Source organism: Heterocephalus glaber, unplaced genomic scaffold (genome assembly GCF_053883595.1).
Source record: "Heterocephalus glaber isolate CG9 unplaced genomic scaffold, H.glaber_assembly_v1.0 deba00001442, whole genome shotgun sequence".
Classification (NCBI taxonomy): domain Eukaryota; kingdom Metazoa; phylum Chordata; class Mammalia; order Rodentia; family Bathyergidae; genus Heterocephalus; species Heterocephalus glaber.
This window is the reverse complement of record NW_028258296.1, coordinates 3303193-3315976: the sequence shown is the minus strand read 5'-3', so window position 1 is coordinate 3315976 and position 12784 is coordinate 3303193. Positions and strand designations below refer to the sequence as shown.

At 54.1% G+C, this 12784-nt stretch overlaps 1 protein-coding gene across 2 annotated transcripts in view; it reads right to left on the bottom strand.

The window, feature by feature from the left end:
- Window positions 1–7747: 7747 nt before the first annotated feature.
- The window catches only part of Cachd1 (cache domain containing 1), a 174720-nt gene continuing 169683 nt past the window's right edge, over window positions 7748–12784 (bottom strand). For both annotated transcript variants that reach the window (XM_013071000.3, XM_087212846.1), the window contains exon 27: window positions 7748–9228. In XM_013071000.3, coding sequence (XP_012926454.2) covers window positions 8990–9228 — 239 coding nt within the window. In that variant the 3' untranslated portion in view covers window positions 7748–8989. The remainder of the gene's footprint in view (window positions 9229–12784) is intronic.

The window sequence follows — 12784 nt, the reverse complement described above, 5'->3', positions numbered from 1 at the left end:
TACACAGTGTGTGGGCACGGAGACCCCTGCAACTCTGTGTGTTGCACAGCTGTCAGTAGTGGGTGTCGTTCCGGGCAGGTCTCTGACATTTCCTTTTCTGTTGTTTCGCTTGTTGTGAGACAAGGTCTCGCTATGTAGCCCAGGCTGGCCTCAAACGTGCGGTGATCTTCCTGCCTCAGCCTCCTGAGTGCTGGGATCACAGACGTGGCCACCACACCTGGCACGTTGCTGCTCTGTCTTTCTTTAAGCGTGCCTGGTCGATGTGACCGGCCTGTGTGTGGAATTGGCCGAGGGCTCCACAGTGCAGAGCCTGTGTGCTCGAAGTCGCCACCGAGGCAGTCCCCACATTCCCACTGCAGGGCAGGCTGCAGCCATCTTTGTCAGTTTCTCTGCACAGCGGTGTGAGGTGGAACTTCTTTTTTAAATTTTTTATTATTTTAATTAAAAAAATTTTTTTTAGAGGTGGAACTTCTGAGTTGCAGAGTGCACGTGTCCATCTAAATAGATCTGGCAAAGTAGTGCACAGATTTACGTGTTCCACACTTAGGTGTCATCAAACTGAGATTCTGGCTGCTATCGGGGGAAAGTTCTTACCTCATTTTAATTTATCATCCACTATTTTTTTTTTTTTTTTTGGTACCAGGGATCGAACTCTGGACCTTGCGCTTGCAGACAGGCACCAGAACCACTGAGTTAAATCCCCGGCCCTATCATCCACTATTTTAAGAAAGGTGAGCATTTCTGGGGTTTTTTGGTACCAGGGATTGAACTTGGGTCCTTGCGCTTTTGGGGCAGCTGGTGGAACCACGGAACTAAATCCCCGGCCTGAGGAAATGGCTATTTGTGTTTTCTTTTCATCAAAGAGGAACTCTCAGGCCGATTCTTTGTTTGCTTCTTGAGACAGGGTCTCACTATGGAGCCCAGGCTGGCCTCAAACCCACACTGATCCTCCTGCCTCAGCCTCCCAGTGCTGGGATTACAGGTGTGCGCCACCACACCCAACTAGCCCAGCATTTTTGATTGGATCATTTCTCCTTTGTTTAATAGGTTTACAGCATTAATATTAATATGCATTATTCTTCTTAGTTCCTATTGTTTTGAAAGTAAAAAACATTTTGGAGACTATTTTTGTATTAGTGAAGTTTTAAATGACATCAGTCTTTGGGTTATGACTTCTGCTTTTAAAGAAATTCTTCCTTATTGCAAGGCTGTAAGCACAGGGTTTTGTTTCTCTCGGATAGTTTCATAGTGTAGCTTGGCTTTGATGTCATATGGGACATTCTGATAAATAAAGGCATTCCAGTGTCTCCAGCCTGGCAGCAGGGTGGCTCACTGCTGTCACTTGGGCATCCTGGACGTTCTCCTGGGTGTGCATGTGCAGGTGAGGTGCATAAACTCTATGAAATTGCCACGTTTTGGTGTCCTGTGTCTCATTTAAAATCCACCTTCTGGTCAGAGAAAACAATTATTCACTTAGCAAACTCCTGCTGGTGCCTGCCCCAGCCAGAGCTGGCAGGTGATGGGGACAGAGGGACCCGAGGCTGGCAGGGGCGGGCGGGAGCAGAGGGGGTGTGTGTGTCCTGGTGTCCATTGCAGTCACGAAGTGCTAGGACCCTCGAGGCATCAGCCGAGCGCTCTGCATCCATCCTCTCGGGCGCTGTGTCCCAGCCCTCTGGTCCCAGGGGGCCCTTGGGGCTCGTGTCTGGGGCCCCGGGTGCAGCCCTCCTGCCATGCACCAGCTGCATGGTGCCTGCTGCCTGTCCGCAGTCCCCTCCCACCCCAGCTGGTCCAGTTCATGGTGCTGATCAGCTTCACGAGCCAGGCAGCTGAACTCAGTAGGTGGCAGAGCCAGCACCTTGGTCCCCTTTCCCTGTAGGTGGTTGGGCCCAGGAAAGACCCAGCTTCCCCTTGGTGAGTGCCTGGCTCTGGTGCCTGCTGCCCCACAGAGGGACGCTGCAGGGGACGTGACCACAGTGTGGACAGTCACAGGCAAGGTGCATTAGAAGGGAGGAAGAAGGCTGTCATCCAGGGGAGGTGGGGCACAGACGGGAAGTGCTCCAGGCAGGGCCAGCAGCACATGCAAAGGCCCTGGGGTGGGTCAGGTCCAGGATGTTCAAGAACTTCACACAGCAGAAATGAGGGGCCTTGGTGGGCAGAATGCGGGCACGGGGACTTTATCTTACCGGAAATGACAATCCAAAAGCTGTTAAGCAAATAAGTAAGTTTTCAATTTTACATTTAAACAAAGATTACTGTGTCCTGGGAGTGTAGCTCAGCTGTTAGAGCTCTGGCCTGGCACGAGTGACGCTCTAGGTTAAAAATTAAAAAAAAAAAAAATTTAAATTAAAAAAGGGACCCCGTACTGACTCCAACACGTTACAAGGCGGCGCACACTTCTTTACGCTCTGCGCTCCGATGGGCGTGCTCACGGGCAGGCAGGGCCTGTTGGGGCGGGAAGGGAGTGGGCGGGCGCCGCCCCGCGAGACCAGAGGAGCTGGAGCCCACGCCCCCCGAACGCCGGCCACGCGTCCCGGTCCTCTGCGGCCCTGGGCCGGCTCCCTCTTTGTTCCGGACGCCAAGAACCAATGGGGCCAGGCGCGACCCAGAGACTCTGCGGCCACGGAGCCCAGCGGGGAACCGGGTGCTGTGCCCGGGCCAGGCCCCAGGGGGCGCTGCAGGGAGGCGGAGGAGCCTCGGACCTCAGCCCGGGACGCCCCCAGGCCCGGACCGGACCGCCAGGCCTGCTCCCCTCTCCCAGCTCACCCTCCAGAGCCGGTGCGGCGGGGCCCCCACACAGCCCGGGCGGTGTCACTGCGGTGCGCAAAGCTGCCGGGCACCGGAGGAGGGGAGGCTGCGCTGCCAGGGGCGGGGCGCACGCCTGTGACCCAGCGCTCCGGGAGGCTGAGGCAGGAGGCTTTAGGGTTGAGGCCAGCTTGGGAAACTTAGGGAGGCTGTGCCCTAAAATAAAATGGAACAGGGGCCGAGGATGTAGCTTAGTGCAGGCCCTGGGTTCAGTCTCCATTGCGTGAGGGAGAGAGAGCGTGAGGGAGAGAGAGAGCGGAGTTGGAGGACAAACTGGGTCTGGATAAAGGATCGGCCCTGAACATTGCTTTGCAGAGAGCCAGGCTGCTTGTTATGTAATTTTTCCCGAAGCCCTAGGGCTAAGAACTAAGGCAGTAATCCTGGTGGTATATTGGTACATAAAACACTCTAATCAAGCAGCACCCAAAATAGAACAAGAACAGTGTGAGATACAAGTAGCCCTGTGAGAAGTAGGATTTGAAATCCTGCCTACGTCAGCTCCTTCAAAAGAAACGCCTTTGACCACCACGCTGTTGAAGGGAGCACACGTGTAAATCGGGTGACAGGAGTCCGCTCCACTCAGCCACGTGTATAGAACAGAGAAATTATTATGTGACAGACAGGCTGCTCTCTCATGGCTTACGACCAAAACTATGTTTTTAAAAGTTGAGGGTTTTTATGACAGAGATAACATAATAAATCCCCAAACCTCTTAACACTGCACTGTTACTACAACATACTAAAAACTCTGTGCCAGGTGTGGTACATGCAAGTTTGAGGACAGCCTGAACTACGCAGGAGAGGACTTTGTCTCAAAAGCTTGAAACAACAGCAACAAAGATCGTAGCATCAATGCACCAAAGGAGTCTCATACTAATTGCTTAAGCACGTGTTCCAGAGAATCAGCCGGCTTCATTCACTGCCTCGAATACTGTTTATATTATTACAGCACGCAAGCCTTTAATTACAGCTCTAGTGCATTTAGGAATTTAATTTTCAGTAAACGCCAGGCAAGCCTGGATCCAGGGCCGTAGCACTGTCAGGAGGGAGAAAGAGTCTGTGTGCTTCTAGCTGGGGACACGGCTGCCCTGAGGCTGCAGGGTGCAGCACGGCTCCTGGATGAGAGGGCTGAGCCTGGCCAGGACCCCGGAGCAACGCTGGCCGGCCCTTGCCTGAGTGGTGGACTTGGTCCCCAGCCCGGAGGCCTCTCTCCGGCGCTGATCGCCCATGGCCGCCCAAGTCCTCCAGCGCCCTGCGCCCTGCTTCCACACTGGGCCAGGCAGCTGCTCCATTCTCCAGCTCCCATCACCTTCAAGGACTGGGCTGAAGACCGACGCCTGCCCGGCTCAGGCTCACCGCATGCTGCCCGCCGCCCCCGCCCGCCTGGCTCAGCCTTCAGGTCCCTCAGAGGCCTCCTGTGGGTCTGGACTCAAAGCTGGGACTCAGCGGCCACAGTCCCGGGGGGCCACCGTTGGACCCGTGCTTGGTAAAACACTGCTTCCTGGGCTCAGGAGGGCAGACAGTGAGACACCAGCTCACAGGGACGTAGGTGGGACCCAGAGGTTGAGGCCCAGCCAGCTGCTGAGGACGTCTTCCCTTCTGCCCAGTGTGATCAGGCCGCCCGGCGCTGTGGACAGCAGTGGCAGCCGACAGGGCCGGACACAGGTGCTCTGTGGACGGCTTCACATTCAGGAGGGAGATGTCCTACCTTGTGACCAGTTTTCTGGGTCAGGTTGGGCCAGATTAGGTTGTGCATCCCCCTACAGCCACCAGGATGTGCTACTTGGCTCACGGTTGGACCAGCAGGGGACCTGGGGGGATTGGAGCCAGCATCTGCATGGTCATTGGCATTCCTGCAACCACAGGGCGGGGTTGGGCTGTGTGGCTCAGCCCCGAGCTTGCCTTGCCTGGCACAGTGTGTTTGTCAGGGGTGAAGGAGAGGGGAGAATGGAGAAAGCAGTTTCGAGGCCACTGATTCAGCGGAGCTGTAGACAGAGGCTTGCAAGCAGCCCCGCAAACACATGTGTGCACACGCAGGAAGGTGAGAGATGCGTGGGAGGGACACAGTTCAGGCAGACATGAGCCTTGGTGATTGCCAGGTGGGAGGTGGAGAATTCCACGCCAACTCTGAGACTGTGAGCTGGGACCAGAGACGCTGGGCCTTGCTCCCAGCCTCCTGGCTTTCTTTGGATTCAGTGCTCGGCCGCCCCAGGCAGACAGGAAGGAGAGCAGCTCAGACAGAGGCCAGGTGACACCCAAAAACTTGACAGGTCTCCCGGGTCTGGGGAAGGTCGTCAGAGGAAGGCCCGCTCCCCGAAGCAAGGCTCTTTCCTCGGCTTCCCTGGGAGAGGAAGTTCAAATTATAGGAAAAACTCCCTCTCCGGGGGAGGGAGCAGCAGTGAGTCAGAAAGTGAGAAACATGAAATTTAAGGAGAAAACAAAACCCCCAATTTAAAGACTCAGTCCAAAAATGGGCATCTGAAATGAACAGACTCTTCTCAGACGAAGTAGTAGAAGCAGCCAATAACTATATGAAAAAATGTTCAGCATCACTGGTCATTTGAGAGATGCAAATGAAAACAATACTGAAATTCCACCTCACTCCAGAAAGAATGGCTGCTACCAAGGAATCAACCAATAACAAATGCTGGAAAGGGTATGGGGAAAGAGGAACCCTGCTCCACTGCTGGTGGGAGTGTAGACTGGTACAACCACTGTGGAAATCAGCATGGAGATACCTCAAAGAACTAGGGCTAGACGTCCCATTTGACACAGTTATACCTCTTCTTGGTATCTTCCTGAAAGAATTACAAGCATCATATCACAGTGATATATGTACACCCATGTTTATAGCAGCACAGTTTGTAACAGCTCAAGCTTGGAAACAGCCCAAATGCCCATCAACCAATGAATGGATAAAGAAGATGTGGTTTTTTATACAATGGAGTATTACTCTGCCATAAAGGATGAGCTTCAGACATTTCTAGCTAAATGGGTGGACCTTGAGACCATATGCTTAAGTGAAATAAATAGGACACACATTTAAATTCTGCACTGTTTCTCTGGTGTGAGAATCTGAAAGAGGAAATAAGGACTAAAATATCTAATAGGTATTGGGAAATGGGAAGAAAATGTTCAAATGGGAAGGGGAACAAGGGAGGAAGGAGGGAGAAAGGAAGGAAGCGACAGGAAAAGAAAGTGAAAATAGAAGGAAAAATGGAAACAAAGCTTCTGTACCTAGGGCGGGAGGGGAATGGGAAAAGGCGCGGGGTGGACCATGCACAGGTGCAAATGCCGTATGATGAGTGTTAGCATTGGGCATGCCTAGAATGACCAATAAATGTTGTTCTCTAAAAACAGGGATGAAATTAAGGGTTAGTGAAGTGGCCAGTTGATGAGAAGTTGGAGGAGACCCAGAGACATCTCCAGATCCCTGCGTACGTGGGCCCAGCCCCTTAGTTATGAGTGGACCACCTCACAAAGTGGGAGGTGAGGGGCATGGAAACAGCTTTCAATTTGAAGTTTTTAAATTTTCTAACTGAAAAATTAGGGCGCCGAAGGCTCTGCGGTTGGGCTGAGTGGAGAGGAATGCACGCAGGAATTGGCCGATCGACTCTGGGATGCCTGCGGGCAGAGGGCCTTACGAGGTCGTGGGAGGCTCTCAAATTTGCGCTTTACTCAGGTGCCACTGAGCACTCAGATTACATCAAAGGAGCAACAACCGCAACTACCTTACAGCTCCAAAGTTCAGGGTTAGACCTATCTGCAAAGTGTGGGACATACCTGGTGAGGACCCCGGCCTGCACCGACGGGGAAACTCCTGTTCTCTGCGGCGTGGCCTGCGACCCCGAGCTCTGACAGGCGACAGCGCTGCAGGCGTGGGGTGTGGGGTGGCTGGAGACGGGAGGACACCGCCCACCGCCGGGCTGCTCCAGGGGCCCTGTGGCCAGTGTTTCTCACATACTGCTATCCAGCAGCAAGGGGACAGTACTGCCCACCTCGGTTTCCCAGGGCAACAATAAGGAAACACCATTGTCTGCTGCTCAATGTTTACACTGACACGGAGCGCTTTCCCAAGAAGACACGCGTCACTTTATTTTTATTTTCTGCTGGTGCTGGGGATTGGGCCCAGGGCCCTTACAGGCCCCAGAGAGTCTTGCTGATTTGCTAATTTGCCCAGGCTGGGCTTCAACTTTCCACCCTCCTGCCTCAGCCTCTCCGAGTGCTGGGATTGACAGGCACATCACTAAGCTTGGCTAGATCAAAACTCCAACCCAAACTTCACAAACCTGTGAACGCTCCACTGGGTCTTTCCAACTCAGGTCTAATTCCTTGCTCAGGTGTAAGCATTCAGTTACTTCCCTCTGGAGTGCAGGATAGAGTTTTGCAAAAGACGCAAGTGAATTTCTCTTCCTGGGTCTCAGTGGACTGCACATATTTTGTTTCTAAACTCTTCCGAGCTTTGTGCTTCTTTTAAGTACTATTTCCACTCCGATCCTCCCACTCTCCTCAACTAAGAGCTTAGCTTTAGAGCCAGTGTGGTGGTGCACACCTGTGATCCCAGGACCCAGAAGCCTGAGGCGGGAGGATTGCCACAAGTTCAAGGTCAGGCTGGGCTACTGAGTGTGGTCCTGTCTCAAAAGACCAAAAAATAAAAATAATTTAAACAATCAGTTAGCTTTGTAACACAGAGATGCTTACCTTCAGGGCAAAAACCATGGTGTCCACGGAGTTTCTGGTTCTGGGACGACAGGGAACCCTTCCAACCCTTCCAGGGTAGAAACGACTATTTAACATCAACAACACATATTCAGCCGTGCAGGAAGGGGGCGCTGTGTTCCACACATCTTAAATGCTCACTTTGCAATGGCACTGGCCCATGGCATGGAGAGATCCTGGCTTCGGTGCAAACAGAGAAGCGGCCTCTGAGAACTCACACTGCAACTGACTGCTGCATACAGTTTATTCCACTAGACTGCAGTTTTATACACAGTAGGAGGGGTTTCCGGAGAGCACATATATAGATCACGTCCTGTACTGCTCAAGGACCAGTTTTTTACATTATATCATAATACCCTATCATTAAAACATTATTCAGTGAATTTTTTTCCCCAACTACATATAAATGGAGGTTTACCACACGCACGGTGCAAGAATGTCTTTATAACATATTTGAGTCACAAGATGTGAATATAGAGCACATCACTGTAATCAGAAACTACTTTAAAATCAGTGCCAGGGCGCGGCAGCCAGATGTGGTTGGTCCTTGCCTGAGCCGGAAGCAGTTTGGTGGATGACTTCCTGGATACCTGGCAGCAGCTTTTCACTATGATTTCAAAAGAAATCTTTAATTAAGAACCCAAATTTAACAATTTTAAAACACCTTCCCTTTTGTGTTCAATCCTCAGAAACGGGACATTTTAAAACGCCTCGTCTTTAAAACAAGGAGAATAAATCCAACCCCCCTTAGGGGAAGGCTGGGGCTGGGGTTTACATTTTGCTGAAACCTAAGAGGGCGAGAATGGGAAGTGTGGACAAAGGACAAAGAAGCGGGACATCTCTTCAGACTGCTGGGACTCCTCCCTCGGCCCGGCTCCGAGAACAGCACTGCGTTATGGATCGTTTCCGGGGAACTCAGGACAAGTCAGACAGCGAGCTTTCTGCATCTCCACTCTGTGGAGCAGCGGCTGAGGACGACTTAAATAAGAAGCGGAAACCCGAAGCACAGGCCTGCTCGGCACACACAACAGCGGCACCGCTGTGGACATCTCGCCTGTTTCCTTGCCTTTGCCCCGAAGTCCGAGTGTTTGAAAAGTTCAATAAATAGTAGAAAAATAATCCTTTACTTAGAAATTCTGAGATGCATCGTCGTCGCGGCTGGGTGTGAGTCCCACACAGCGGTGGAGGGACACACGGCTCCGGCGGTCACCGGCCAGTGCTGCTCTTGGGCTGGGACTCGTGCCCTCTTCTGGTTGAGGGCCGCGCTGGCTCCTGGACACTGCCTGCCTCATCCTCACCTAGCCCCGGCTCTGTCTGAGGGGCCCGATAGGCCAGCTCGGCGCCCTCCCCCGCGGGGCTCTGTCCTCTCCCCGACAGCACGTGTGCACAGGCAGAAGTGAGTCCCCAGCACATGCGCTGGCACGGGTTCGGGGTCTCCCGCGGCGGCCTGACCCCGCGCCCGCCGAGGTCAGCACTCGGCGTCCACGCTGTGAACTGTCACGGCCGCCTGCAGGTGGTGGCTGTGGTGCAGGGGCGCGTGGTGCGGGCGGCAGTGGTGGGGCTTGTGGCTCAGCAGCGCTGCGGTCTGCGGCGGGGCGTCCATGTCCAGCTCTTCATCGTGGTTGCCGACGTCCACACCGGCGGACAAGGGGTCACTGCTGCAGGGCGGATTCTCGCTGTCCTCCTGGGGGCTCATGGTGCTGTAGCCTAGGGAGAGGACAAAGTGTTCCGGTGAGGGCATGGGTGTGGAGGGGCGCTGAGCGCGGAGGTCAGGCATCCCGGGGTGCGTCTGACTGACACGCGCAGAGCACACATTCGCACGCTGTCAGCGGGTGCCAAGAAACGCGTTTTTTTTTTTTTTTTTGGTACCAGGGATCCAACTCAGGTCCTTGCGCTTGCGCAACAGGGGTTGAAACCACTGAGCCAAATCCCTGGCCCAAGAAGCTCATTTTTAAAGAGATCTAGAGTCAACAGGTTTTCCCTAAAAACTACTACATCATGACTGCTGAATTTTTTGTGTTTTGTTTTTTGAGACAGTGTCTCACTATTGTAGTTCCGGCTGGCCTTGAATTCACAGTGATCCTCCTGTCTCAGCCTCCCCACTGCTGGGATTACAGGTGTGTGTCACCACGCCTGGGTGTATACTCATGTTAGACGGTTGAGAAAGGATTCAGAACAAAAGAAACCAAAACCCTCACTCCAGATCCCCAAGCCAACACAACAAACTGGAAGCCATCCTTCCTAGTCGGTTTTCCTCAGAGCCAGGACGGCCACTGGGGAGCTGTCCTCTGCCCGTGTTCCTGAAGTCACAATGAAGACTTTCTCTAGGGTCTGAGAAGAAATCCAGGGTTGTCAACAGGCAGCTTCAAGAGAAAGCCCTGAGCAGGATCCGGGTCTGATGGGGCCGCTGCGTGGAGCGCCCACCGGAACGCCAGGAAGGACGGGGGCGGAGGTGACGGCCACCACGTGCCCAGCTGCCGTGTGACGTCAGGGGCCCGTGTGGCGCCCCCTCCGCTGGGAGGACGTGAGAGGGTGGGCATCCCTGGCGGCAGACTCGCCTCCTCTGGGTTCTGAGGAACGCACTGCTCACGGGGAGGTGCCCGGCCCTGCGCGGTTTTCAGTCCCAGAATCCCCACCTGTGTGGGGAATGGCAGCAGCTGACATGGCCTCTGTGCTCACGGCCCTGGCGCACCCGGGAAGGCGTGACGCCGATGCACAGGCGAGGGCCGGGGTGAGGACAGGGGGGCCCGACCCACCCGACCACCGCTCAGCAGCCGGGCAACGCAACAGGTACTTCAGGAACCCGTGGGAACCTTGCAGGGGTGAGACACCAGGGCGCACACCCGGTCCTGGAGGGCAGAGGCACCGGAGGGAGGAGCTGAACCAGCACAGCCCTCGAGGACTCGCTGCTGCAGGGCACAGGGACGGGAGAGGACATCGGGAAAACAGAGAGCACTGCCCCTTCTGTGATGCCCAGACCGCGGACTCGAGGTGGACGCTCAGCGCGGGGCTTGGTCTCACGGGTTTCATGGCAAAGGCATAATCGAGGGACAGAGAAGGAAGAGCTAATTCCGGCTGCAGGAGCGAAGAAGCACCACCGATTCTTATTTCAGCTGGGCTCCTGTGGATGAATAGGAGTTTGGTGGGTAGGGAGAATGGAGGAACGAGGCCAGCCCACGCAGGAGCACGGAGAGAGAGGCCGCCCCTATGCTGTGGCTCGGAGGTCAGTGACGGAGCCTGGCGTGCCGTGCAGTGTGCCGGGCTGCGACATCCTCAGATAAGGTCAGTTTCCAGGTCTAGGGGCTGGGAAGTAGTGACGCCATCACCGGGGGTGAAGAGACGGGAGCCAGAAGACGCCTCCCGGCATTGGCAGTGCTGAGTCTCGAAGGCGAAGTTGGTCACCAGGCTCTTGGTCCTCAGTAGCCACGAACTGCGTGCAGTGCAGCCACTGGAGACAGAGTTCTGCTAAGTGACCAAGGTGCCCAGGCTAGGTTCGAACTCGTGATCCTCCTGCCTGGGCCACTGGAGTGCCGGGATTCCAGGCCTGTGCCACTGTGGCTGGCTGTCAGTGAACTGTGTTATTAGTGGCTTCACTGGCGTGATGTCCCCTCATCTTATCTGCTGAGGAAGCCATGCAAGTGGTCGGTCACAGGGCTCCGCCCAGGTGCCTGAGTGGGCTCCCCAGGCCTGCGGCTGCTCTGGGGCCATGATGGTGCAGCTGTCTCCAAGGGAGCCTGGGGCCCCTCGCTTCTTGTTACTGGTCTCAGATGTGAACCCCAGCAGGGCTACCCCGAAGGGAACCCTCATTCTGCAGCTTTCACTTCACTTCCTCACCGCAAACCTATTGCTCAATCCCTCTGCAATTTCTGACTTCAAGATCTGCAAATCTGAAGGCAGAGGGAATGGGGGGTGGCCAGTTGGAGAGGAGCAGGAGAAAGACAGATGCATTTTCTCACGCTGCACACTGGCCGTCTGCTCAGTGGAGACATCAGCGGCCTGACTCTGGGGAGGATGCACTATTAAAACGCAGAGGTATGCTGACACTGCCAAAGGCGTATGGGGACAGTCTAAGGGAGACACAGGCTCCAGGAGAGAGGCCGGGCGTCCATAAAGGAGCACAGAGCTCCCTCGGATTAGGCATTTATGCTTTGGCTTTCTGCTTATTTTTTTATTTATCTGACGGTTGCCAGGAAACCGGCAAACGGCAAGGTCCCTCCCAGGACTCAGGCGCCATCTACTGGCCACAGCGAGCACCTGCAGGAAGGTCTGGCACCTTTAACAAATGGCTGAAGTTCTTCGGAATTGGCCGAGAACTAGGGAAATTCCCTTCTTCGAAGGAAAAATGTTGCTCAGCATACATTTGCAGAGAGTTTCTGTGTTCTTGTGCAGTGCTGGGGTCATTCGTGCTGGGTAAGTCCTCTCCTCACCCACCGAGCTCCCTCCCGCCTGCCCGGGTTTCTGAGGTGTGCTCCAAATATTCTCCACCAGGCACAGAGGAATGCGCGTTGATGCTTGTCAACTTAAAAACGACAAGTTTGAAGAGTAGCTTTTCCTTACTTTATTTCTTGCAGTGCCAGGGCTGGAACCCAGGGCCTTGTGCATTCTAGGCAAGCTCTCCACCACAAAGCTACAGTCCCAGTCCAAGAAGTTTTTCTTCTAAGATACCAAAGTTAAAATTAGATTCCTTTAAGTACAAAACTCTACTGGCTACCTTAAATATTTCTAAAGATAAGTAAAACTGCAGCCTGAAGGCTGCACATTAGCTTGGCTACATTCCACTTTAATTCTGGGGACACAGCAGCCTGGGCCTGCTGTGTGCACGCTTGTTTGCTTTTGTGCGTCACGGGCAGGCAGGGAGTCCACCTGGGCAGCGTGATGCCAGCCCCAGGGGCTGCCAGGATCCACTCCTGATAGAGGCGACCCCATCCCCTTCTATCTGCTCCACCAGGCAAGCTGCTGCAGTCCTCCTTTCATGGGCTCAGGAATCCATGCACTCATTATGGTTTCCTCCTAGACTGTAAATTCCTCCAGGGCAGAGAGGCAGGAAGCCGAAGAGGTTACCCTGGGCTCTGCATTATTTCATTTAATCCTCATGACTTCACCACGGAGAAATTTTTAATCCTTTTTTGGCGATACTACTGGGGATCAAACGTGGTACCTTCACACTGACCTATACCCCTGCCTCAGCCTCCCAGAACGCTGGGATTATAGGTGTGCCTCACCTACCACAACCAGCTTCTCAATCTTACTTTATTTTTGTACC